Source organism: Arvicola amphibius, chromosome 2 (assembly GCF_903992535.2).
Source record: "Arvicola amphibius chromosome 2, mArvAmp1.2, whole genome shotgun sequence".
In the NCBI taxonomy this organism is placed as follows: domain Eukaryota; kingdom Metazoa; phylum Chordata; class Mammalia; order Rodentia; family Cricetidae; genus Arvicola; species Arvicola amphibius.
In genome coordinates, this window is record NC_052048.2 from 63,136,811 (window position 1) to 63,164,621 (window position 27,811).

At 36.5% G+C, this 27,811-nt stretch overlaps 1 protein-coding gene across 1 annotated transcript in view; it reads right to left on the reverse strand.

Moving 5' to 3' along the window:
* Exoc6b (exocyst complex component 6B) overlaps nt 1-27,811 on the reverse strand; it is a 491,547-nt gene that overhangs the window by 206,563 nt on the left and 257,173 nt on the right. The window contains exons 17-18 of the mRNA XM_038319126.1: nt 22,091-22,225; nt 14,593-14,772 (exon numbers count right to left, since the gene is read on the reverse strand). Coding sequence (XP_038175054.1) covers nt 14,593-14,772; nt 22,091-22,225 — 315 coding nt within the window. The remainder of the gene's footprint in view (nt 1-14,592; nt 14,773-22,090; nt 22,226-27,811) is intronic.

The following is a 27,811-nucleotide window of genomic DNA, read 5'->3' on the forward strand; positions in this document are numbered from 1 at the left end:
TCAAGGAAGGAATCTGAAGACTACTGGGCAAATGAGACATCGGAAGAAAAAGGACAAATCATCCAGAAAAAAACATCTCAAGGAAAAGTGTAAACTGGCCTATCGGTATATCACATTCCCAACAGGGTAAAATTTCATAAATCTTCCCAAATATTTGTTTGCTGTTCTCTATAAACATATAATACAAACACCTTGTTTTATAGTCCCAGTTTAAATAGTAAAGCTGGCTTTAGAGTTGGAGTGTGGCTCTCTCCTTCTCTAAACCCAAGCATGCTTATTAAAGTAAAATCCAAAATCTCTTTTTCATGTCAGAAGAGCCACCTGAAACAGGACAAAAGAAAAACAAAAATTTAAGAACTATTTTATTGCTACTAATCTCATAATCTTTTGGCTTTATATTGAATCTTTAACAGCTTTTCTTAACGCATAAGATTTATAATATATATATATATCATATAAATATGATATATATATATATGAATATTTTAAACTTTTTGTCATGGTATTAATTGTCATATAGAGTACTAACTAATTATAGAAAAAGGTTTCATCTACCTTCCTGTACATGATTTTGGGTTTGATTCTTTATCGATCTTCTGCAGTGTACCATGAGCATGCCTGATAGCAACCTTTGAAGTCTCCACAACGATGATGCCTCCAGGACTATAATAAACCACTAAGCTGAAAAACACCAACTAAAGATCAACTTTGGACTACAAACTTCTCAGAACAATTTTGAGATGGCTAGCTAAGATGATCTAGCCTAAGAGACTACTCTAGCTAGGACTTTAGACAGACCCTGCACTTTCCCATTACAAAGAGACTGGACAAAAGATGATATAGCTACCACTCCCAGGACTTCATAATTAACCCAAAATTTTCTTTTCAGGATCCCCTAAAGATATTGTTGCCCCATGACAGTAGGAAGTAAATTTAAGAATATGACACACACATTCCCAAGAGGTTAGGTGGGTGGTTTTTGATTGTTCAATGGGCTATGAATATTTTTCAATGTTTAGCGTGATTTGTAACAAATTATTATTAGTAATGGTCCAGAACAAAACTAAACAAAGAAAATTAGATTCAAGGTTCTTGTTTTGAGAAGAAAAAGGGGGAATATAGATAAGACAGGATAAAATGGTAGATTACTGAATCTACTCTGAAAAAAGGGATGATATAGATATAATAAGATAAAAGGGTAGATTATTGAATCTACTTTTAAAAATCAACTATTAGTTTTAAATGCTTTACACTGGATTGGATTTTTGTATATTATATACAAATTTTGTATAATGATACAAAATTGACATTGATTTCGTTAGAATATAGTATACATACATTGTAGGTCCATAATCTATATGGTATGGCAGCAAGGCTCTAAAGCCATAGTCAGTATCCATCTAGTGGTCAGGTAACCTTCCAGACAGGCTGTTGCTAACCTAACAAAAGGTCGGGATGTTGCTCTGCTCCTTCTCTGTAATTTGGAGATACCTGAGGTCCACAGAATATCTTTTAAGATGTTTTAATAACAGATCATTTTTCTTATGAATTGAGACACGTCTCCCTCCTGTCAGCACCAATCTATTTCAGAGAACATGATGGACATTATCAATGGAATTTGCTTTCTTTGTGGAAAAAGTAAGCCACTAGGCAAGAAAGTACCCTTTCCTTGATGGCTGACAGTATGCTGTTGTAATGGGGCAAGCAGGACACAAAGAAAAAGTGACTGCCAACCCTTGCCCAGACAAGGCAAGACAGAACTTTAAAAACTCTGTTTCATAGAAAAGTCTGTCAGATATTCTAGGCCTGTAGGTTGAAGATGGATGCCGCAATGTTGCAGAGAAATTTTGGATGACTGTCCAGGCAACCAACTGTTTCTGTCATTTCTCACATTTCGTGGAAGTCACTTGCTCACACTTCCTGCTTATACAGTTAGTATTATTTCCTTCATGGGTCTCTGAGGGAGTTGAAGACTAGGTAATTATAGTTTTCCTTATTTACCAGATGCAGAAAGTAAGTTATGATAGAAAGTAAAGTAGGTACAAGACTTTGGACTTACCAAGATAGGATAGATATGGAGTATTTTGTCTGAGTTTGACAAATGCAGGTGGACTAGACATTTGACATATTTATTGCCTGTATATATTGTGTATAGTTATTGTACTTATTGTATATAGTTTTTCTTATATTAGTTATAACCTTTTTTAAGATAAAACATATTCATTTGTATTTTAGTAAATAAAGCTTTCCTGAAGACCAGAATGCAAAACAGCGCCACACTAGTCATCCATACAGGCCTGGCAGTGTTGGCACACGCTTTTAATCTTAGCAGCCACACTAATTAGTCATAAAGACTGAGTGTAGTGGTGCATCCCTTCAATCCCAGAACTAGAGAAAAATAAAAGGTGGAATGAGACAGGAACTCGCTCTCTTTCAGTCTGAAGATTTCAAAGAGGTAAGAGTTCTCTAGTGATTTTACCTCTTTTGTTTTTCAGATCTTCAGGTTGAAACTCAGTATCTGTTTCTGGGTTTTTATTAATTGTGCTACAGGATGGTGCACAATTCAACTGGGAATCTACATTCATATCTAAGAAAGATATATGGAAGGAGGCTTACAGTAAATTTCCTGAGAGGTAGAACTAGGACCTACTTGTCTGATGAAGGACTGCTTCCCATTTAAAGGTCCTGTCCCCTCTTAATCCTAAAACTATATTCCATAGAAGTTATCAAGATATACAATAGTTAAAGAAAACATTATCTATCTATCTATCTATCTATCTATCTATCTATCTATCTATCAATGTATCTTTAGATAGATTCACTATAACCGAACACATGCAGGAAAACATGATATAAAACTTGGGATTCCCCTCTGTATGCTGTGAATATGTTTTATTACCATTGGATAATAAAGAAGCTGCTTTGTGCCTATTGCAGCACAGACTAGAACTAGGTGGGAATTCCAAGTAGAGATAGAGGAGAAAAGAAGGTGGAGTCAGAAAGATGCCATATAGCTGCTGAAGGAGACAGACACTGGAACTTTACCCAGTAAGCCACAGCCTTGTAGAAATACACAGAATAATAGAAAAAGATTAATTTAAGATGTAAGAGTTAGTTCATAAGAAGCCTAAGCTATTGGCCAAGCAGTGCTGAAATTAATATAGTTTCTGTGTAATTATTTTGGGTCTGGGTAGCCGGGAATGAACAAGCCGTCTCCGTTTACATACCTTGGTTTTTTTTCTCATCATTTTAGAACAGTTAAAGATACCAAATCATTTACAAGAATCCTATAAAGGCAATCAGATTATTCTACATTTTATGGAAATATCAAATACATATCCTCACATAAACTCTTCTTATAATATGGCATTACAGGCTGGGCAGTGGTGGCGCACACCTTTAATCCCAGCACCCAGGAGGCAGAGGCAGGCAGATCTCTATGAGTTCAAGGCCAGCGTGGTCTACAAGAGCAAGTTCCAGGACAGGCTCTAAAGCTACAGAGAAACCCTGTCTCAAAAAGTCAAAAAGAAAAAAAATATGACATGATAGTTTCAGGGATGTACAGCAGGGCAAAAAGAATCCCTCTTTCACCTACCTTTCTTCGTACTTTTTATCTAAAAGAGCTTGGACCACACACACAGACAAGAGCTGAAGTGCAAAGAGCCCTCACCTGCTAATTCAAGAAAGGAGATCGCGCACCCTGTACTGACTTCAAATGCTGTATCTTACATGTTTGGATAATTTAAAATAATTAGTAAACCACATTAAAACTAACTATAAACCCTGAGAGAACAGCCGAACAGCGGCATGAGCCAATAAGCCCCTCTCACTGCAGCATATGTAAGTGCACTCCTACCCTAGGGCCAACCTAATCACTCCCATTTACTGCCGATTAAAGAGGCAAAAACATGGGCTCTGAATGGCCTTCAGCAATATTCCCAGCAACAAGATTTTCTTCCATGGGCTGGAGAGATGGCTCAGAGGTTAAGAGCATTGCCTGCTCTTCCAAAGGTCCTGAGTTCAATTCCCAGAAACCACATGGTGGCTCACAACCATCTGTAATGAGGTCTGGTGCCCTCTTCTGGCCTGCAGGCATACACACAGACAGAATATTATATACATAATAAATAAATAAATATTTAAAAAAAAAGATTTTCTTCCATTAGATAGAACTTGTAATACCTTTCAGTGTTCTTCCAATCCTCTCTCATTGAAATAGAACTGCAAGGCAAAATAAACTGGAAAAAAATGGTGGAACTAGAGTAGAAAGCATCAAATGATGGTAGCTAACTATATTCCCAGTGAGACACATCCAATCTTGTGACATTTGTTGGGTACCTGCTCCATATTGGATACATTAAAGAGTCTAAGACACATTTCTCAAAGAATTTCTATAACTCTGGTAATTAGGAGGGGGAGACAGATAATATATTGTTTGCAACAGTGGGAAAAAAAAAACATCACCACCCACTGAAGTATATATAAATTTAAAAGGAAGGGGTTGGAAAAGACTTTATACGGAAAATGGGCCTTGAATTATATTTTTAAAAAAGCAAAAGTTGGTAAAGGAGACAAGAAATGACCTTAAGGAGAGGAGCAGCCCCACACTACACAAGCATAGTATTCTTGTAAGCAGTTCACAGATACACTCTGCTAAGGTCACTGCTTTCTGAAGGGATTGTGAGAGCCCCATCTAGGACATCTGGGTGTTAATACTGGAAGAGTGACAATGATTCCAACTCTTCCAAGGTCTCACCCATATCACCACATACACTAGCTGTCCTCAACTGTCATTTACTGTATTACAGATCAGGTTTCTAAGACCCACCTCTAGAAATCTGCTAGGGAACTTCAATTCCACATCACCATACAAGTTCCTAACATCTTAAATTTTAGTGAAAAGTATAAAAAGGGAATGGCCTCTGCATCCACAGGAACTAGAAAAACTCTATTTGAATTCTATTTCCACAAACATTGTTTACATTATCTTAGGCAATGATATATCTGTCTTTACAAAGTCTGCTGTGTCAACGATGACTTACTTTGTAGACAGTAATGGGCTAAATGTAGGAGACTGCAACCTGGTAGAGTTGAAAATGTAGATATTTTCCCTTCTCACTCAAATAATGTATGAGTAAAAGAAAACCTGAAATGAGAGGGACTATAAAAATCTGTAACTTTTTAAAAATGTAAATGTGTAAATATCTGAATTCCAAGAATAAAGAAATATAAGCCAGATATGGTGGTACATTCCAGCAGAAGGAGGTAGATATCTGCACATTGAAGCCAGCCAGGTTGACATATTGAAATCCTGTCTCAAAATGAAATATATATATATATATATATATATATATATATATATATATGTATATATATATACATATATATACATATATATATATATCTTTTTAAAGAAAAATAAGAAAATGTGCCACCAATAGTTTATCTTTTTATACTTCATGTAGAGATTTTCTATAATTACAGCTTGAGGGACCTCATACATTTGTAAACTGTTTATAAAAGCTTGTTCTGCTTTTTTTGACATCATATTAGAAGTATTTCCAAGGTTATAATGCAAAAGCCATAAAAGAAGATTCACAAGGATATACTATTTGGATTAATAGTGTTATAATTCATGGACCTGTGGTGTGGGACAATGGTCTGTATTCTGTCAATTATATTTTAATAAAGTGCTGATTGGCCAGTAGTCAAGCAGGAAGTAGAGGCAGGGCAACCAGGCAGGAAATAGAGGCAGGGAAACAAGAACAGGAGAATTCTGGGAAGAAGAAAGCTTGGTCTGCAGTCCTGACCTGGCCAGAGAGCAAGCAAGATGTAACTGCATCACCGAAAAAGGTACCAAGCCACAGGGCTAACATAGACAAGAATAATGGGCTAATATAAGTTGTAAGAGTTAATAAGAAGCCTGAGCTAACAGGCCAATCAGTTTATAGTTAATGTAGACCTCTGTGTGATTTCTTTGGGACTTAACGACTGCAGGAACCAGGCAGGACAGAAAACTCAGTCAACAGACATGTGTGCCTATTACTACACAGTTAAGGTTTTTAATTACTTTTATCAGTAATGTTGACCCCAGTGTCCTGTTCTCAAATACCACCCAGAGTCTTGGCACATGAGCACCTTGAGGAGCATCCCAGTGTTCACTCAGCAGAGATATTAAAGTGGTTGAGGTTATCTCACCTACTGGGCCTTCTCACTGAAGCTGCTTATCTGACACAAAGTTACAGCTACAGGGATCTACTCTTTCAAACTCCATGCTCTGATAATTTTCTGCCATATCTCATGACCAAAGTCAGGATTAATCAGATTCTTTAAATGAACTATAATAAAAAGGTATGATTTAAAAGTTGATATCATTAAAGAGGCCAAAGACTACTGGCTGTACACTATCAGAAACAGCAGAAACTACCGCTAGTAACAGGAATTTTCTTGGGAAAAAACTGCTAAGTAATTGCCCAACACACATAAGCTTCTGTAAAGAAACATAAACCCTCTAAGGAACGTAAGTGATTAAACTTGGAAGCCTAACAGCACACGGACAGGGAGCTAATCTGCTGCTCAATGAACTCTAGGTAGTTAAAGTGCAGAAACAGGAAACATAAACCAATTTCTTGATGGGCAGAGATATCATTAGCAAATCTGTTATTTATCACCCCCCGCCATCAAAGAAAAGAAAACTCTTTGGACATTGGGTCTACCCATGTAATTAATATAAAGAAAAATATTATTATATCCTAAAGGCTGTGCCTGTTTCTCTCATGAGGACCCTGGAACTTTCCATATTTTGTTCACAGAGAGCCAGAGGGAGTGGGTCCACTTAGACAATCATTATTGCCAGATGAGGAGTTACAGCAGTTAGAAATAAGTAACTCACTAACAAGTAACAAACACATATACACACATACACACTGCCCACACTTTTCTAGTGGGGAGGCTTCTGTCTTCAAGAATTAGAATGACTGAAAGCAGGAAAGCAGGTGAAGCACACCTCCACTTTGTAATTGCCACCCTCTTCCTTCCTGACTCAGACTCAGAGGCAACATACCTATCCAAGGTCAAAATGAGCTCTTGTCATATAAGAAGTGCCTAAAAAGGAAGACGCCCCATTTGGATAATGGTTAGAACTAGAAAAACCTCCAGAGTGTGTTCTTTGAAATGAGATTTGACGGATGTAAATGGAATACATATACTATAGGTCAGTAAAAGCAGATGATAAAGACATGGTACAAAGGCTCAGGGTAGCAAAGATCTGGATTGCTAAATGAGCAGCACTACTTTGGTTTGAGAGGACCATCTTTGTTAAACAAGAAGAGAATATGGGGCACCCCTGGGGAAATTTGTTTTTTGCATATATGTTTGTGGGTGGTACGTATGATTGAATGTGTGTGGGTTCGTGTGTACAAGCACAATTGTGAATGTGCATGTGGAAGCCAAGAGTTGATGTAATGTGTCTTTCCATTATTCTCTACCATATATATTGAAGCAGTGTCTCTCACTGATCCCAGAGTTCACCATTTTGGCAACTCTAATTAGCAAGCTTGCCTTAGAGATTCCCTGTCTCTGTAATATTGGCAACAGAGATGAAGTTAGTTCTAGAGATTGAAAGTCTTAAACTTTGGGTTTACACTTGTATAGCAAGTGCCTTACCTGCTGTAACAATCTCCCTGCCTCCTACTTGGGAATGTCTTAATAGTCATAAAGAAGATTCTCAACAAGAGGCAGCGATGATTCATCAGTGGACAATTACTTGATAAGTCTGGAATGCCAGTAGTTCTTAAAGTTATGCAGAATGAAAAGGGAAAATGTGAGTTTTAGAAGAGTTTCTTCCAATGGAAAGAATAGAAAATAACTTTCTCTTAAGAGACAGCTTCTAGGCAGGAAAAGGCCAAAAAAAGGTAGCACTGCATTTGGATGCAAACTAAGAGCATGCAACATGAAACCACAGCACCAACAGTTTGGGCAGACTTTGCCCTGATTCATACACATACACACTAACAGCAAACAGGAAACAAAATCTGGATCCTTTAGCCCCAGTTCTGCTACTTGAGATAATGTCCACCCCAATCTTTCTCCAGCAATTGTAAGAGGTAGGTATCAGAATAACAAAGATAAATTCTTTTTCCTTTCTTTTTGTTTTGTCTTAGAGACAGGTTTTCTCTGTGTAGCCCTGTCCTAGAACTCACTCTGTGGACCAAACTGGTCTCAAACTCAAAGAGATCTACCCGCCTCTGCCTCTAGGGAGCTGGGATTAAAGTCAGATACCACTGCCCAGCTTCAAAGATAAATTCTTAATAATGTGCTCTGTTATCCACCTGCAAAATGATCAGCCACAAAAACATATACAAGCAACAGTATATGAACTCAACAGGCTATATATATTTAGGAATATACATATATGTGATATTATATGTATGTATATATGTGATGGCTATTCATAGTTGTCAACTTTGACTCCATCTGAAATTAACTAAAATCCAAACAACTGAGTATACACTCTAATCTGATCTTTGAGGTGTGAAGATACACCTTCAATTGGATCTCACCTAGTGCTGGTAGCCTATATAAAGGATATGGAAGAAGTAAGCTTGCACTCACTATCACTAGCAAATACTATTCCTTTACTGGCATTAGAGCCCACTTCTTTGGGATTTCAAGTATATACTGAAGACCGGCTGAGACATCCACCTTTGTAGACAGAGTAACTATTGGATTCTTGAACCACCCATCTGTAGACAGCCATTGCTGAACTAGGTAGATCACAGCCTATTGCCACATATGTGTCTGTGTGTGTGTGTGTGTGTGTGTATGTGTGTGTGTGTGTGTGTGTATGAATATATAAATATACCCTATAAGTTTTGCTACTCTAACAAACCCTAATATAGATTTTGGTACCAGGAATGGGGTCTTTCCTGAGGTTACAATGCACTTTAAACCATTTAATATCAGGCTTTCCTTTAAATTTTTTATCTTCCTAATCACTGGGCTTAGTTTCATTACACGTTTTATTGTCCCTTTTCTCTTAAAACTGTACAGTTTTTGTATTTCTCTTTGCCCAGCTTCATCCTTTTCTTTAGAGATCTGCATAAGAGTGATTACTAATAAACATATCGCACAGTCAATATTATACTGTCTTGAAATCTCCTCTGTCAAACCCACTGATCCAAAATACTTCAATTTAGTCTCAGGCAATATTTGGAGAATGAAAAAAGACAGCCACATTCTTTGTCAAAATATCAAAAGTATGGACATACTTACACCAACAAGGCTGCACTTCCAAATCCTTCTAATCTGTTCACATAGTGTCACCCCTAGTGACTAAACATTCAAATACATGAGTCTATGAGAGTAATTCTTATTCAAATCACCACGATATACGTATACAGAAATACATAAATGAAAGCAATAACAATTGATGAAAAAAGAGGCCATAAATTTGAAGGAAAGTGGAGAAGGGTTTATGGGAGGGAGTTTAAGGAGGAAAGAGAAACATGGTAAATAAATTAAAATCTAAAAAACCAATAAAAAAGACAAGAAAAAATATGCTCTGATGCTAAGAATACAAAATGCATAAATATGCATTCAGCAGTGAATTGATGACTGGAGTCTGAGGTAAATGCTTGTGTACTTGCTTCATCAGTCATCTCAAGAAACATGATAATCGTTAAGAGACTACATTGAAAACATTATGATGGCCATTTAGGATACCACGAAAACAGACAAAGACATCTTGGTCACCAAGAAAAAAAACCCAGTAAAACCCCGTCCCAAAACTCCATTATCTCATGGATATAATTGGTACACTCTCCATCACCTAACTACATACTATGACATATATGTATGCACACCTGTGCACCCATGTGAGCGCGCACGCACACACACACATACACACACACACACACACACACACACACACAAACACAGAGACACTGACCTTTCCCACCATGTCACTGTTGTCTTGTATCCCTAACAAGGGAAACAAATGAGAAATCTCAAGAATAAGAGAAGGTATTCTCTACCTGTTCCTTTGCAGTTGTCTTCACACACAAATTTTGTAGCATTTATTCTCTTGACTTGGAATTTAAAGTCTGAAAAGAAAATGTTCACACTACACATAGGATGAATGAAGTGAATTTGTTCTTAGAAAAAGCTCTTGCCACATCCCTCCTTCTCTAGTAATATACCAGAATTCCACAGAGAAATTACCTTGTATTCTGGAGAAAGTAAACACAAAATGCTAGTCTATCTCACTACCTGTCTGTGAAAAACCAAAGGAGGAAGTTTCAAAAATAAAACTTATCTGATTCTAATGAGTCTAATGATTGGTCAACGCAAGCAGTGTGCTGATAAGAAAGACGTCTCTCAAGGTGTACTGAAGCCATGTATGAAGATACCACACTGAAGCTTAGTGTGTAAAAACTAATAAATGAAAATCAGAAAATATCATTTATCTATCTAGGTATTCATTTTAGGCAAGAAAGATACAAGGCATTTATAAACATAATCTTGAGGAATTAGGATTTTTCAATTTTCTCCTACCTAATTCTGGACAGTACATGATGAAATGGAAGAGTAACCTGAATGTACAGTCAATTCAGCACACAAGGTATTTATGAAAGAGCATCTCAAAATAGACAAAAAAAGTGGAAACCATGAAAAATCATGACGTAAGTGATAAAATAATTACTTTGAGTTAAACAATGGCCTAAAAGTTCAATAAACTAACTGAAACATGGTGAGAAGCTTAGGGGCTGATGCTGGTTCAAGGCTCACTGCATCACACAGCGCATGGCCAGGAGCACAGGAGGGAAGTGCTTTTCAGATGCAGGGAAATGAGTGTAAAAAGCAGATACAGCATAGCTAGCCCTAACCTTCTACACAGACCTTTGACTCTGTGCTTCCTCCTTATGGTACTGTAAGATCTACTCACATGATTGTCACACAATGATAGAGGGACCACAAGAGACAAATACCATTCCTCATTTTATCTAAAAAAAAAATCCAGTTGAAAAACAGTTCTTTGATAAAATATTGCTTTAAATATACATAAAATTAGTTCTTAAAGACTGAGAAATTCTAGAGATGAATATAATTCTAAGTGTCACCGACCCACTCACTCCACTAGAGATCATAATGCTTCACACAAGAAAAAATGAATAAAAATAAAAACCAGGAAGAAAAACAAAGAAAAACACAAAAGTTACACATGGAAAAGTATAATTAAACCTGGAAGTATAACTTCTATACATTTACTACACAGAACGTGATTAATATGTAAAGGTGCACACTAAAATTCAGCACAAACTATAGAATATTTATAATATTTTCTAATTTCTGAGTATGATCATTGAAAAGCTATCAGCTGTAAATTTTATTGTATGACAGGCTCTATTGAAAGCACACATTGCAATTGCTATTTATGATGAGCATGTATTCCATTTAACTTTCTTTTAAGCAGCAAGAAAGCAAGCTATCAGTCTTATCTGATGACTTCAAGCATTGGTGTCAAATTTAGAACACTGACATATTTTCAGACTATAGAAAATACACCAATATCTTGTTTCCCAAATATTTTCCTAGGAAAACTCAAATATTTATTCAGTGTAGAATTCACTGTCACATAGAAAGCAAGAGACTTACATCTTCAACCAAACTGGCAGAGCGTAGTAGCAATTTTATTGAAGGCCTTTTTTTTATTGAGACAGCAGTTCTTTCACAGATCCTGAAATACTTACAGATGTTTGCATTCTACTCCTTTAATGTCAGTCTATTCTAGTTTGAAAGAATATTCCTTATTTTGCTCTATAGCATTTCATATCTAATAGGTAAAGACTACGATTATATTTTTAATAGTGTCTAATTTTGCTTCACTGTCAATTTTAGAATTTTTTAACTAACATATTTCCTTATGAAATTCACCTGGTGCTCATGATAATTTGATAAGACTTGGAAAACTCTGCACTACAAAGTATTCCCAAGTACACTTGTATGTAACTCTATGATTTCTACTAATTACTTATTAAAGATACACAGAAAAAAATTCTACTCTTTACAATTTATTTAGATATGTTATAGCACTAAAAATATACTGAGGCACACATCTGGCTACTACAATTATAATTTTTTTCTTAGTAAATCTTATCTATTTAAGGAAACTTGTAAAACATTGGTAATAAGAATTTTTAACCTCCTGATGACATTAATGTAAATTCATGTGTTTAGTATTACCTTGTTAAATTTATAATGCCTGTTGAAGTTCTGATCATTAAAGCATTAGTCTACTTATATTTTAGTGAATTTTGTTTTTAAGTCAAGAATGAACATTGGATATTATACAATGTCCTTGTAACTTTATAAGTTATAACTATATACCAAGATACTTTCTCTCATTTACATAATTAACTGAGAAAGTCAAATATTAAAAGATTTTAGTATCTAGAAACATTCTTGTATTTCTATACTAAATCCTAGATAGTAGTTTTTAAATTACTGTCTCACAACATCTAGAATTGACATTCAATTTTAATTTATTTTTACCCATAATTGTAAGTTTATTTTGTATTTTTTAAAGATTTGCTTATTTTTATTATACGTATGGCCTATATGTATATAACTGCTTTGTGCGTGTGCCTGGTACCCAGAGGCAAGAAGCTAGCACAGATGGTTGTAAACCACCATGTATGTACTGGCAACCAAACCCAGGTCCTCTGCAAGAGCAGCAAGTACTCTTGATAACTGAGCTGTTTTCTCCAGCTCCAGTGAATTTTTAAAATATTTTGTGCTAGATTTGTCCTTTTTTGTTATTAGGGTGAAGTAAGATAAAATGGTACAATTTTCTGTAAGCCAGTTTTCCTAAGCACAACTAGAAGTAAAAAAAAAAAAATCAGACAATTCTTTTCTTTAAAGACATCGGAATTCATACTCCACGGTATTGGGGCACACTTTTAATTCTACTAATCGGGATACTTGGCAGTAGTGGGGCACTCCTTTAATCCCAGTTATAGGGAGGCAGAGGCAAGCAGATCTCCATGAGTTCAAGGCCAGCCTGGTCTACAGAGCTTGTTCCAGGACAGCCAGGGCTAGTGCTATGAGCATGGAGCACTAAAAAGAATAAAACTACAGAAAGGCAGACCCTTTTTAATGCGATCTGAGGATCATCAGCTGGCCTCAGCAGCAATGGCCAAACTCCAGCACAGGCAATAAACAAAGAACCAGAATTAGGCCCCAGGGTCCCAGGAAGAGAATAGTTATTACAGATTTAAAACAATTTTTCGTACTTTCAAAGGACTAGAGTGCTAAAATTAGAGATCTGAGAACCAAATTTTCCATTACTACATTTGCTGAATTCTAAACCTTAACAGCTCAGGAAAATAAAGTTTTATGCCAAAACCTTTGAAAGGTAGAGTGAGATTATCCAAAGTGTCACAGCAACTCAGACATAGGGACTCAGCTCAAGATATGTCAGGTAGGCTGTTTTTAAATATATTCCTGTTATTCCTGTTGCAGTAACAAAACACAGCAGACCAGCCAGTTTTTTTTTTTTTTTTTTGTTTTTTTTTTTTTTTTTTTTTTTGGTTTTTCGAGACAGGGTTTCTCTGTGGCTTTGGAGCCTGTCCTGGAACTAGCTCTTGTAGACCAGGCTGGTCTCGAACTCACAGAGATCCGCCTGCCTCTGCCTCCCGAGTGCTGGGATTAAAGGCGTGCGCCACCACCGCCCGGCGACCAGCCAGTTTATAAACAACAAAAAATATCATTGACAGCTCATAAACAACAAAACTTTATTTCTCCCATACTAGAACCTGGGAAGTTTAAGGTTCAGATGACAACATATTTCACGTCTAGTGAAGGTAAGCCTGCTATCACAGGGGTAATCAGGTCAACATATAAATCTGAGGTGTACACAACACTCAGAGAGTATAGGAAAAGCTGAACGGCAAGCGACTGCTACACAGACACCAATACCTTACAAATTGGTTTTTTGGTTTTAGTTTGTTTATTTTTTAAAAAAAACTATTTTTAATTGTGTATCAAACTACTTCTAACACTCTTTCTAAATATCTACCTAAAGAAGGCAATGTCTAAGAGTAAACAAAAAAATACTAGGAAGAATCATGAGCATATCACTAAAAAATTCAAACCCATCAATATGTACATAAATAATAAGTTAATGAACACAACTTTAAATGATTGTGACTAATATAACCAGAAAACAACTATAAACCAGATAAAAAGATAAGAGGTTCAACAAAGAATTTCAAATCATAAAAAAATCAAAGGATGTCCTAAAATTAAAAGAAAAGACCTTAAATGTTAACTAGCAAGTTTCTTTGATATTCTTTACAAGGTATTTGCCATGTCCTATACTAATGACTTTGAACTTAGTAGGAAGACCTGACATCGGAGACAAAATGCAAAAGTCATTAAAAACAAAGTATATGGGAGGCCTGAAAACTACTTTACGAATTTATGTATCTACTAGGAGCTCTTCGACATTAAAGAAGCCCCTGGCAGCTTAAATGAGAAGTAAAGATCTTTCTCAAAGCTAGTTTAAAGGAACTAGAAGTAATGGTCACTTACAGGAAGGTGTGTGAATACGGCAAATGTGCTCCGGAGGAAGGCAATGAGGTCAACTAGGTAATCACTAGCTTTGCTTTCTAACTCTCCAGCCATCCAGTCGTAGTCAGCCAGCTGCAGAAACTGGTCAATCTTCTGATTTAAATTTGTATATATCTCTTCTTCAGCCGCATGTCTAGCATCCTGAGAAATAATATTTAAATGTAAAAACATTCAGATGTCCAGGATAAAAAAGGCAAACATGTATGTGATGTAACCACCACATGTCTATACCTGCCTAGTAACAGAGCTTGGAGTGTTGAATCATATCAGCTTCCAGGAACAACCCACAGGAACCTTTTCTAATCAAATTTTACATGTACCCACTGTCTCCCTCCCTCTTTCTCAGGGTAGGGTTAAGTGATCTATAGGAAAAGCTATCTTTTTCTTCACTAAATAATGAAAATGTATTTACAAGCATCCCCTGGAATCTATTTCCTTTTATTTTCTCATTTATGTCAAAAGGTAAATTTACGCTCAGAAACAGGTTCCATTTTGACTCTTTGTGTGACTCTAAAACAAAAGCTCCTTCATTCCCAAATTTCCTACATCCCCTGGTTCCTTCAGCTGCTTGTAAATATACCTATGCTATAAATGTACACTATAAATATAGTTATGCATTACTTTCACTGGTTACTGTCAGAACTCTTGAGCTTTCTTTATCATAAGGCTCTTTCAATGACTGATAAACATATCCCATAAGACCCTGTTCTATACAGCACAGTCCTAAAAAGGATGCTGAAACATCAAAGAGCTCCTAGATCACATAACTTTGTGTATTCATGTCATACACTACCTTATTAAATTCTCTAACAAGTATTTTGAACTAATTTTTCTAGGAAAGGTATTATCATGATAAGTGAATATGCAATATAAACAGAACAATAAGGATTCTAATATGAAAAATGCCATGAACAACTTGTTACCACATCTGATATTCATCTTTCAGTCTGAGCTTGCTTGATTTCTATTAAAGCTCTACCTAACACTTACCTCCATGGCCTTCACTGTATGGCTAATCCATGGATTGTATTCACTCTAGTCTCAAATCTTCTCAATTTCTCTGAGTGATTTAATTATTTTCTATGGTTTCCATGTCTATCTTCAACACAGATCTACTACAAATGCATTCTACCTCATAGTTCATGTATCTGATTGCTTCATGGCCACCTTTGACCCCCAGAAATACTGAAGCATAAGACTGAGGTCCGGACTCGGGATTTTCCATACTCTTGTTCTTTTTAGACCAAGGCAAAAAAAAAAAAAAAAAAAAAAAAAAAAACTAGAAGGAATAACTGGAATCTTTCTTTCACAGTCAGAAACAGAGTTCTGCAACCTCTAATTGATAAATCTGTTTTTAACTTATTCTTCTCTATATTTTCTCTTTCTTAAATTTTGCATGATTTCGAGTTCATTATACAGCTAAAGACAGTATTTATTTACATGAAGAAATCATTAAAATTTATTAACTGACAAAATCATAGATATGTGTCATGTTCAACAAGGTATTTTGAATGCATAGATATTGTAAATGACATAATGTATACAGTAACATGAGATAATTAGCATATACAAATCAAGCTCAGAATGGCATGCATTACCTCAAATATTTGTTATTTTTGTGTAGAAAATTTTTTAAATAGATTATATCAGAAATTTCAAGATACAATACACTTATTAACTTGAACTATCTGCTGAAGAATGAGCTCTTGAACTGCTTCAAAAATGTTGTGTTCTTTGACCAAAATGGCCTAACCACCATCAAAGTCTTCTGTGTCTGTGCTCTGCTCTACCTACGTGAGTTCAATGTTTTAGATTCAATATGGAAATAAGATCATCAATATTTGTCTTACTATGGTTAATTTCACTTAATGTCTCCTAAGATTATCCAAGATGCTAAAAATGACCAAATATTCTTTCTTTCATAAGCCAATATACAGGATTCACTTGTGTTTCTACACCACATTTCCCTTCCCATATATCCACTAACTGATTATAGGTCTACTCCCTATCTTGATTATCATGAGCAGCACTGTAAGAACAGGTAACAGGATTACGATATAATATAAAATTTTTACTTTTAATTTTTTAAGATCTTCCACACTGCTCTCCCAAGAAGTTAAACTTTACCTCTGTACTGGGAAAAAAATTGCCAAATCCAGGGTCATCTACATTTATTCTTAAGTTATCTGCAAAGGGTTGTAGTATTGTACATTTTAATTAGAGTTTACGTTTTCAGTTAATGTTAGATAGATGTAAGGTGTGCATCTGGAATTCTTGTAGGTTTTGCTGTTTTGACAGATGCCCAGCACCTTTGGTTGAAAAGTAAAATTCCACTCCATTATCTATTACATTGCCTTTACTCTTTCTAAAAGATGAGTTGAAAACCAATGTATATGCCTAGTTTTAGGGAGGGTGGGTCCCTTATTCATCTATTTGACTATTTTCTTGCCAATGTTATACCATCTCATTTCTGTATCTTCATTTATAGTAAGACATGAACTTAAGTACTCAATCCTCTGACTGTACTTTTTAAAATTGTTAGCCATTCTGTGTGTTTTACCTTTCCAAATTTACTTTAAAGATCCACAAAATAATCTGCTGAAATGTTGAAAGAGGATGTAGTGAACAGGCATGTGGTTAGGAAAAATCAAGACTGATAACATTGGCCTCCCACTCATAAACATGAATAGTTAGATCTTTGGTTTCTTTCATCGGAGTTTTGTAATTTTCATCATATAGGAATTGCATTTTGCCAGATTAAGTAATTTGTTTTACTTCTGGTTACTAATGTAGAATTTGTAGCTGTTGTTTTGTCAAGCTTCAAACTCTAGTTGGTTACTATTAACAGGAAGAAAAGACTGACTTTTATGCTAACCTGTAACCTGAACCTTAATATAACCAGTTCTTTTCATTAGTCTGTTACTTCATTAGAATTTTCTACAGTCACTCCTGTTATTTACAAACAAAGAGTTTCATTTCTTTCTTCCCTATCCACACAGCCTTTCTTATTTTTTTCTTTTTTTTCTCTTTTTTTAGTTGGAATGGGACTGATGGAGCATGTGATCAAACCAGACTCTTTGAATGTGGCTGACGGTGGAGGCTGACTGAGAAGCCAAGGACAATGGCGCTGGGCTTTGATTCTACTGCATGGAGGGGCTCTGTGGGAGCCTTGTCAGCTTGGATGCTCACCACACAGCCTTTCTTGCCTTGTGTTGTTATATGCGGCAGAGGAGTGGTAAAAGGGGGCAGCTCTGTTTCCTTGTTCATGATCTTAGCAGGAAAACATCTCGCCTCTCACTATTAAACATGACACTATCTGTGCAGGTTTTATGGGGATTTTTATAAGGTAGAGGAAGTGTCCCTACCCCAGTCTTGATTCCTGTTTGTTGAGAATTTAGCATAAATATTTTCCTTCACCTACTGATATACAGCTTTTCTTTTTTTTAGTTGGTTTGACATGATGACTTCCATTGACTAATGGCTGAATGTTGATGCACATTTGCAGAACTAAAATGACTAGCACTTGGCTAAATGCACTTCTACTTTATAAGGAGTTTTTGTTCATGTTTGTGACCCCCATGAAACTTTCCTATCTTATGTGTGAGTTTGATATTAGAGTAAGCAGACCTTGTAAAATGAGACTGGTAGGATTCTATGCTATAATTTTCTAGAAATACATTATAGAAAATGAGTATAATATCATCCTTAATTTTTTACAGAATTCACCAGTGAACTTAGGACTATCAGGAAAATGTAGACCCTTTAGTATCTGGAGATTACTGGGAAGAAATCTATCACTAGATGCATAAAGAGGGCATGAGGACTCTGACTCCCTCCTGCATCATGTTTATTTTCTTCCTGGCCACCTTGTGGAGCAGGCAGTTTCTTCCCCACAAATTCTTGTCCTATGTATATATATTGAGCCATACATATACACATATCTAAACATTTATATGTGCAACAACAATGACTAAAGAAGAGAAGGCCATTAATGGGGGGGTGCACAGGAAGAGATAAAAAGGAGGAAAGAGAAAGGGAAATAATATAATAATTACACTTAAAATTTGAAAATCATGCTTCCTTTCTCAGTGAATTATTACTATCATTCAACACTTCACTCAGCTCAAAAACCTTGGAATTTCCTAAGAATTTTTACTAAAAAATTTACTAAGATGTTACTAAAAATTTGCCATTTCTGTCTTCAAAACATGGTCCACTTCTAGCTTTACCACTCCACCCGAGTACTACTGCTTATCTGGACTATTTCAATGACATACAACTTGAACCAACATCTTCCACACTTAATTTACAATGACATGACAACCATTATTACATTAAAAGAGAAATCAGATCATCATACCACAGTCCCAATGTAGAAACTTCACATCTAACTTCAGAACAAAAACTACAGTATTTATTATGTCCTGAAGGGCTAGAGAGCAAATAGCCTGTTACCACAGGGACTCTTCACACTTCCACCAGTGATTGCTGGTAAATAGACCACTAACCATCCCTGAATATGCTAGAATCCAGTGCCTTACTATTCCCTTTAATGAAAATGCACATCTATAGAAATCTAAATGATTCTGGATTTGAATACAATGTCATCACCACCATCCCAACCTCTAGTTCATGCCATTAGTTAAATCTACTTATCAACTATCAGTTCATTAGAATATAAGTTCCATAAAATAAAGCAATATTTATATTGTTCAGGCTAAAAAAACTACCAGAAGCACACCAGATGCTTTATTAAAACCTGTTGGATAGACAACAGACTGAAGGTATCAAATGTATTTATTCTAGTACTTTCTACAGCTCTTTCCAAAAGGTAACAGTGTCTGTGTTCCCTGTGCCTCAAAGAAGCTCTAAGTCAACAAACTTTTTCTCTCCTACAAAATTCTCTCCTACAAGACTGTCACACAATAAGTATGTAAAAAGGACTTATAATAAAGCTAATTAGTAAATAGCTTTGGTCTCTGTTTTAAAACAGACAGGAGAACCTTCTGAGTGGGAAAAGTCAAGCATTCCAGCTGGATTATGTCACTCATGGCAGAAGAAACAAGAGGGAGCTCTGTCAGAAAACACCTTACAGACCTTCTGAGGGTGTCTGCCTCTTTTCCAGCAAAAAGATTTCCATCTGCAAAGGAAAGGTTTCAGGAAACAGTAGCTTAGGCAAACACACAACATAGAGCTTTCCTAGCTGCCATGTTTACATTGAATTCTGGGTTGGCTCATCTGAAATAGCCCTGGTAAAAGTAAGCTTTCAGCATGTTTTGAGCAAGTGATGTTTCTCATAAAAAGCGCTGCAAGTATGACCTTTAATGTCCCCTGCACTACTCCTCTGCTCAGTGTTTAACTGGCTGCTCAGCCCCCACAACTTCCTACCTGATCTTCATTCCCCTCAGCATTCTAAACACTAGACATGCTAGGAGTGGGGCTCACATACATACTCCCAACATTAAGAAGGTGGACTAAACAATGAGTTCTAGGATAACCTGGGCTAGCATGTAAAACTCTATCTCAAAAACAAATGAAAACTTCCTTTCTAAAACCCAAAATAACACAGTATCAAGCATCCTTTAACCAGATTTCAAAACATAATTTGAAAAGTCATTGAAATTTTACAAATGAGACAGGCTGAGGAGAGCATGAGTTGATCCAGCATATTCTCCATCTGGAAGACAGTCTACTGAGTCTTATATGTAATACAGTAACACCTTATTCTCTGCCTAACATTGAATGATAGTTACTCCTACATTTTCTTTGAAGAAAAGTTTTAGCTTTCATAGTGGAGCAAACAGAAACATTTTACAATAAAGTCTGTATCCATACTCTAAGAATGATACTATGTAAGAATCATTTTGGCTCCCACTAAAATGCCTGGGTAAAACCTCTGAAGCTCTCAGAGCACTTATCACATTTTCATGCCATTCTGAGGGCCTCCTTATTATATGTCTTCTCTAAAGAGGCATCAATATCAATGTGTGATCAGTGCTCTGTGTCTGTAGTTTTCTCATCTCTGAATTTAATCAATATCAGATTGAAACTATTCAAGATAAAAAACAGACCTTAGACTGAACTTGTGCATAGTTATTGTCATGCCATTATTTCCTAAACAATATATGTGACAACATTACCATTTACATTGTCAAAATGTTGCAAGTAAATTTCTGGGAGGATATTTTAGAGATTGGCAGTGAGGACTGTTGAACCAAGTGCCCATGGATATCATGGCTGCTGTAATCAGACATTACTGAGCAATATGAAAGGAATGGCATGAATTTAGGATTATTGGTAATGAATTTATCTTATGTAATCTTACTGATAATATGAAGAATGCCAGGGTCATCTTGTAAATACCTCACTCAGTCCGATAGCTATCACAGAGATGGAAGGACTGGGTCATGTTCAACACTGCACATATTTCTAACTATGATAAACAGTTAAATTCTTCCAAAAGTCCCCCTTTCATAGATTGTAATCACTAAATGGATTAACTCTGATTTCTTCTTTGGCAGCAACATTTGAGAAATGGTACCCACAAACAGAGAAAGGATAAAAGGATAGAAAAAGGAAAACAGGGGACAGAGATTATGGTTAAATCTCTTTAATTATTTATCTAATTGTCACCATTTGGGGATTTTTTTTTAATGTTACACAACATGTTTTAAAACTACAACAATCATGAAACCAAAAAAACTCAAACCATGCTGAGTGTAATGGTGCCAACCTTTAACCCCAGCTACTCAGGAGGAAAGACAAGCAGATCTCTGTGAGTTCAAAGCCAGCCTGACCTACACAGAAATCTAGACCAGCCAGAGCTACGTAACAAGGCCTGGTCTCCACTCAGGTTCATCTTTATATCAAACTCAGTATTTCTAATGTTTAAAACTGTAACATTTTTCTGGCTAAAACCTATAAAAAGTTTCACATGGTAATGTACAACATTTTATTAAGACCCATAGATATCTTCTAAGAGAAGGTGTTTCTGCTCCAGAAACTCACCTACCATTAATCTTTCTTTTGTTTTACAAAGGTGTCACTTTCTCTGATCTAAAGCCAGTGAAAACTAATGCCATGGACTTGGAAAATAATTAGAAAATGGCTAACTATTTGGAGTAAGGACTTGTGACTAAAAATTAAGATTTAAAAAGTTAGACATGGAAAGGAGAGAGTTGCCAAATACAGAATTTACAGTTGATATTGTGTCAGCTATAACCATACTATCCTAGACGATGTAGTTGAAATTTTGTGGTCATTTTGGGGACACACACACACCACCCTGGCATCTAAATTTGTTTTCCAGAAAAAATAGAGAGCAAACCAAAATCTCCCTTATTCTTAAGACATGTGGTAAATCATCTTGAGGAAATGAAGCCACATATGAAATGGTCCAGACTATGTTCATGGAGTGTGCTCGTGACTATCCCCTCTCTGCTAATGAACGTGCTCTCACCTTGAAAGTTGTGGTACCATAGAGTTTGGTGGTGTGAACCGTCTCTGGAAGAACATTAGTGATATTGGTGATGAATTCCTCCAAGTATTTACAGGACTTCTCCAAGTGTGTTGTGTTGATGATAATCTGAACAAGCTAGAAAACAAAAGCACATGCAATGCTAACTCACCTGAGATATCAGCAGGGTGCTCCAAAGACTACCTTACAGGAAGAATACTCCAAGAAAACATGTCAACCTCCTGCAGCATCTTCGATTTCCCCATTTAAAGCAACACTTGTCACTATGCAGCAAATATATTCTTTTATTTATTTTTTTAAGGTTAAACTAAGATAAAAGATGCTAGTCCTAGGCCCTACAAAAGAAATACAATTGCCAAATGAATCAAACAAATAAACAGTCAGTAAAGCAAGAAGCATAACTGAAAAGACAACACAAGTTTCAAAATTAGGCCTAAGGAAAGCACACATGTGTGACTACATTGTGAGAAGCCAACAAACGACCTCAGTTCATAAGAGAAGGGACATGACCACATAAGGCAGAGAAGACAAAACCCCTGAACCTGACAGTTTTATCAATATTATCAATCTGTTTCCTCAGATAAAATGTATGAATAACTTCCAAGCCAGACGGTCACTATGAGCATTACATTATTTGCTATTGGTAGCATCTCCCTCTTCTCATACAACAGATCTGTGAGGAAGCTCATTCTGGAACTAAAGATAGGGCATAGTGCCTGAGTACATGCTTGAATCGTGAGGCCCTGGTTCTGTTCCCAGCATTCACACACACGTTCACAATCACAAGTTCTACTAAATAAAAGCCATCCTCATTACTCTAGAGATGGAGAAGGAAGAGAAATGAATTAAGAATTTCACACGTTTTTTTGTGTACCATCTTTTCAAAACCTGGAGACACAGGTTAAATGAGCATAATAATTCCCATGTTACTACAACAGAAATAAGAAGAAAGCAACTTTCTCAATTATGTAAGTTAACTGGAACTGCATCTTGTTCCTTTCTCTTTTCCCTTGTCCTCTGTCTCCTATCTTGGACTCCTTTTCCCTGCCCTTTGTCCCTCTGGGGCGAACAAATCTCCTTGTGCTGAGAACTTGGTCCTTGGTGTGTCCTGTGGTGGTTCTTTCATGCTCACTTAAAAATTAAAAAGAGTATAGCATGAATAATAAACACCCAGAGACAGATATTGGTGTTCAATCTGAAAACCAGAAGAGCAAAGCAGTCAAACCACTAGAGAATCTTACCGCTACCAAGGCTGGGTGACTGCAGGCTAAGCAGCCTAAACCTTTCTCTCCTTTCATTTCATATTATCTCTAGGGCTGTGATGAAAGGTATGAGCCACCATCACCTGGATCTGTTTCTGCATTGATCTTGTGTAGCCCAGGGTGGCCTTGAACTCACAGAGATTCATCTGCCTCTGTATCCCAAATCCTGGGATTTAAGGTGTGTGTCTCCATTGTCTGACCTCTAGTGGCTTTAGCTTTGCCTCTGATCTTCAGGCAAGATTTATTTATCAAAATACATAATATACCACTGCATAAGAGGGATCATTGAATGATGTTGTGGAATATTAAACAAACTATGAGCGGATCTATAATCAGAAAGTGCACACTCACCTCCTTTGTAACAGCCATTTCTGGGCCAAAGTACACAGTACATTTATTCTCAGGACATGTATGCTAGCTTCTACCAATAACTCTTCAGTAATGAAAAGAACAAAGCCTTCTACTTACTTCTACTGCCTTAAGAACTCGGGCAAGCAGCTACTTCTGAGGCACTAGCAAAGGACAAGAGGGACCGAGATGCAGCTATGAGATTCTCTCGGATGAAAAGATGAGCTGTCACCAAGACTGACTTTTTCTATTACTCCTCAGAAGTCGGCAGACAGTGAAAATCTGTCAGGAAACTCTTGCCAATCATCAAAGGATAATTCAGAGATGGCATTTTGGATTCAAAGCTACTGTCCTGTCTCTTATAAATTATCCCCAAATCCAACATTACTCTGGAAGGAAAGCACACCCCTTAAAATGAGCAATTCATTACAGTCTGTTGATTCTGTTTCTCTTTCAAAGGACAAAAATCACACTTAGATCATCTAAATCAAATTACTCTTTTTAAAAGTTTAAATCATTTGAGTTTCATACAATTATATAATAAATCTTAGGCATTTCACCACTTCAATCCTCATTATCTCCTTCTGTAACTAGATCCCTCCTACTTCCAGGTCTTCTGTCTGTGTGTGACCTGCTGAATTTAAATAGTTTCTTGCCCAGTTAAGGTAATTTACTGGAGCAAAGATAATTTATTGGTAGCTACATCACTAAAGAAGATGGTACCCTTCCCCCCAAAACTACTATGTTTCAACAGTCTCCCAGAAAGGAGGAAAGGGATTAAAGGTATAGATAGTGGCAAGGTTGTCTTGATGTAAGCATCAGAAATGGAAAGGAATTAAATTGGAGAATTAGAGATTTCCATTTTAAAATCAGCATTACCTATAAGGAACACATTCTATCTATCAAAAGAAATTCTAATAATAAGAGGAAACATGTCATGCTACAGAAATTAAAAAAAAAAAACAGTGGCAGTCAAAGAGAAAATTGTTCTGTTTTGCAGGATTTTGACAGTTTAAAAAAAAAGAAAAAGGAGGCGGTTATGCTGGGTACAGTAGTAATTTATCATGACTTTAAAAAGATCTGTCAACACAAGAGATCACCATGAATTGCATCAGCGGGCTGTCAGTCACCCCTTATGTTTCACTGCCAACCACAGAATAGACTATTAAAACATTCCAGGATTATAACACATGCATGTCATTTTCAGAGGGAACTGTCTGTTAGTAAGGTCTGATGATCTCCAATCCTGAATGACAGCTTCCGAAATGCTTGCAAAGGAGAGGCTTTGGAGGCTAACTTTGCACGGAAGGATGAAATGAAGTATCCTGAGATCAGACTATCAGCAAAGTCTGAGCACCGTCCACAGTACCATTAAACCCAACTCATATTTCAAACTATCCTTGACATTGTTTCAAGGACACGCAATTACCAACAGACTGCATATTAATTATCTCTCATATAAAGTCCTATGAGAACAGCCAAGCAAAGAAAAAATTATAGTGTAAACAGCAACTAATAACTAAATGACAGAAGTCACTTTATCAAGAATCCATCAGGAGGCTGAAGCACGAAAATTGAGTTTGAGCACAGCCTGGGCTACATAGCCAGGCCCTGTCTCAAAACAAAAACAAACAAAAAACCAAACAAACAAAACTTCACACAAAGAAAATAAATGAACAAAATCCCATTAGAAGCAAAAAGTTTTTCCATCTGTCCTTGTTGGTATGAAAGTAAATGTGAGAGAGTGTGAACACAGTTTGCCCTGTGGGGACCACAGTCAGAGAGCTGCAGTACAGAACGCCCTTTGGGGATCACTGTACCAGCTCCTCCTCTAAATCTCTAAGGGACCCAAGGCACTATAGCAGGTATTCTATTCTGGACAACAGCAGAAAAGAAATATGGCTGTCACTTAAATAGTGATGTAAATATGTACCTAGCAGGTTTTAGTTCTCAACTATAAATTATTTGATGTACCTATTTCTCTTAGATCTGCTTTTATCTTGTTTTCAGAAGCAGAAAATTTACCATCCCAAAACTTCCAGAAATTGAGCCAAAGCAATAAGGTGAGAAGTAGCATACTTTTAATGATTCCCAGCTGCTAAATCCACAAGGAGCAAAAACTAAACAGCAATGAAACACTGGTCTCATTCACAAGAATGAATTAACCTAGGGCTGTAAGAGACTTTCTCTCACTCTCATCCCAGAAGGGCTCAAAAAGCTTTAGCCACCGTTCAATTTATGCATCTTCAGGACCTAAACAATGGAATTACCAAAATAAATGGACTCCTAATTCCAACTTCCAAGGTTTCATTCAAGTTTTTGACTTAAAAGTATCTTAAATTAACTAACATGTGCCCTGCCACTGCTTTTGGGAATAGGGGTGGGAGGTATATGGTGTGTGCAAGACATAACAGGTCACAGCTCTGATCATTTGTCTAAATCACAACAAAATAAAAGCAGCAGCTGCTGCTTCAGGTCTGCTGGGGACTAATATAACCACAACTCTAAGTCTAGATGCTAGCTATGACCCAAAAGCACACCTCTGGGTCTTCTTCCTTACATTATCGTCATTTCTGCCAGTTACCGTATTTTAAGATAATTTACTGTGGAAATGTGTCCATCGTGGAAGGAAGATACTTCAAAGGATACACTCATATCTTGCTTTCAGCTATCAGACTACTAAGATAATGAGACTTAAAACACTAGAACTTCCCCTCAGTAACTATGTGCTTGGGAAGGAAAAGGCTGGTGCCAGCCAGAGGGGCACCTTGTCTCCTACAAAGAGAGTTCATGTAATCTGACCACTTCAGACTTCTTGCAGGAGAGACTGGAACTCAGACAATAGAGGGTCCATGAGGAGCAGGACAATATTTTGACCAGGCCTACTTAGATATGCATAACCCTCATGGCAGGGTCCTGAAGATGAACCTGGAGGGCACTGGATCTATTTGCTCCTCTTTCCAATGTGAACACTGAATCAATTTCCTTTCTCTGCTTTTCACTATTACTTGTCCCTGTGACTGATACAATGAGCATGTGTAGCTGAGCCTCACTAGCTAAGCCTGCCAGAACCAGACTTTGATTCTAATGGTTCCAGTTTCAGAAAGAGCAAAGAACAAACCTTATTTCACTGTTTCTTTTAGAAGAAAATCCTTTTCAAATGTTATCTCAAAGCTTATGCTGAACTAGTTACTGATACAGAGCTTAAAATTAGTCATGTTCATTGCTTTTTAGCTCAAAATAGATATTAACATCAATATGGATACAAAAATACATTGAATACATTCCAAAATATAAGTAGTAAAGAATCAGGTACAGTTTGTACTCAGTTCCTGAGAATACATCTTGATATAGACACATTTGATATAGACTTCTTGTTCTAAACTTTTGGTTTCTCCTAATTTAAAAAAAATACATTCTATACTAAGCCTGATACTGTATGCATGCCCAGAAAATATAGTAATAGCAATCAGTGTGTACTGGTATTCTCTATGGTCCAAATACCATTCTAAATACTTAGCATGTTCACTTAATGCTCAAATAATCCAATGAAAAGTGATGCCATTGTACCTATTTAAACATAAAGCTCAGTCATTTCCCAAGAACACACTACTAAACAAAGGGGCAGAACTGGAACCCAGTAAATCTGTGTAAAGGTAGACATGCATTATCATCAACTGCTTTTTCTACAGACCTAGAAGAAGCAGTTTATGAAAAGATGTACCTCAAGTAGGTGTCATTCAAGGTTTGTGACAGCTAATTCTAGCTCCTAGAAGGTAGTATGAAACAAGTGGAAGAAAAGGAGCCACGAAAGCAGCAAGGCCATGAGAAAAGAGAACAGAGACAGAACATAGAGAGAGAGGACCAGTATTGTGTAGCCCCAAAGCGAGATAAGGCAGATTGACAGGTATAGCTTGTATGGAGTTTTAAACTCTGAATGACCTGACATGCTGGGGAGGATGATAAAGTATATATTTTCAACACTTTTCTTTTACTTGAGTGTTCTGTAACACCAAACCATTTCTAGCCAGAACGATAAAATCTTTACTTCTGTTGGCACAAAAATAATTAAATTAGTTGATTCTGGGAGAAG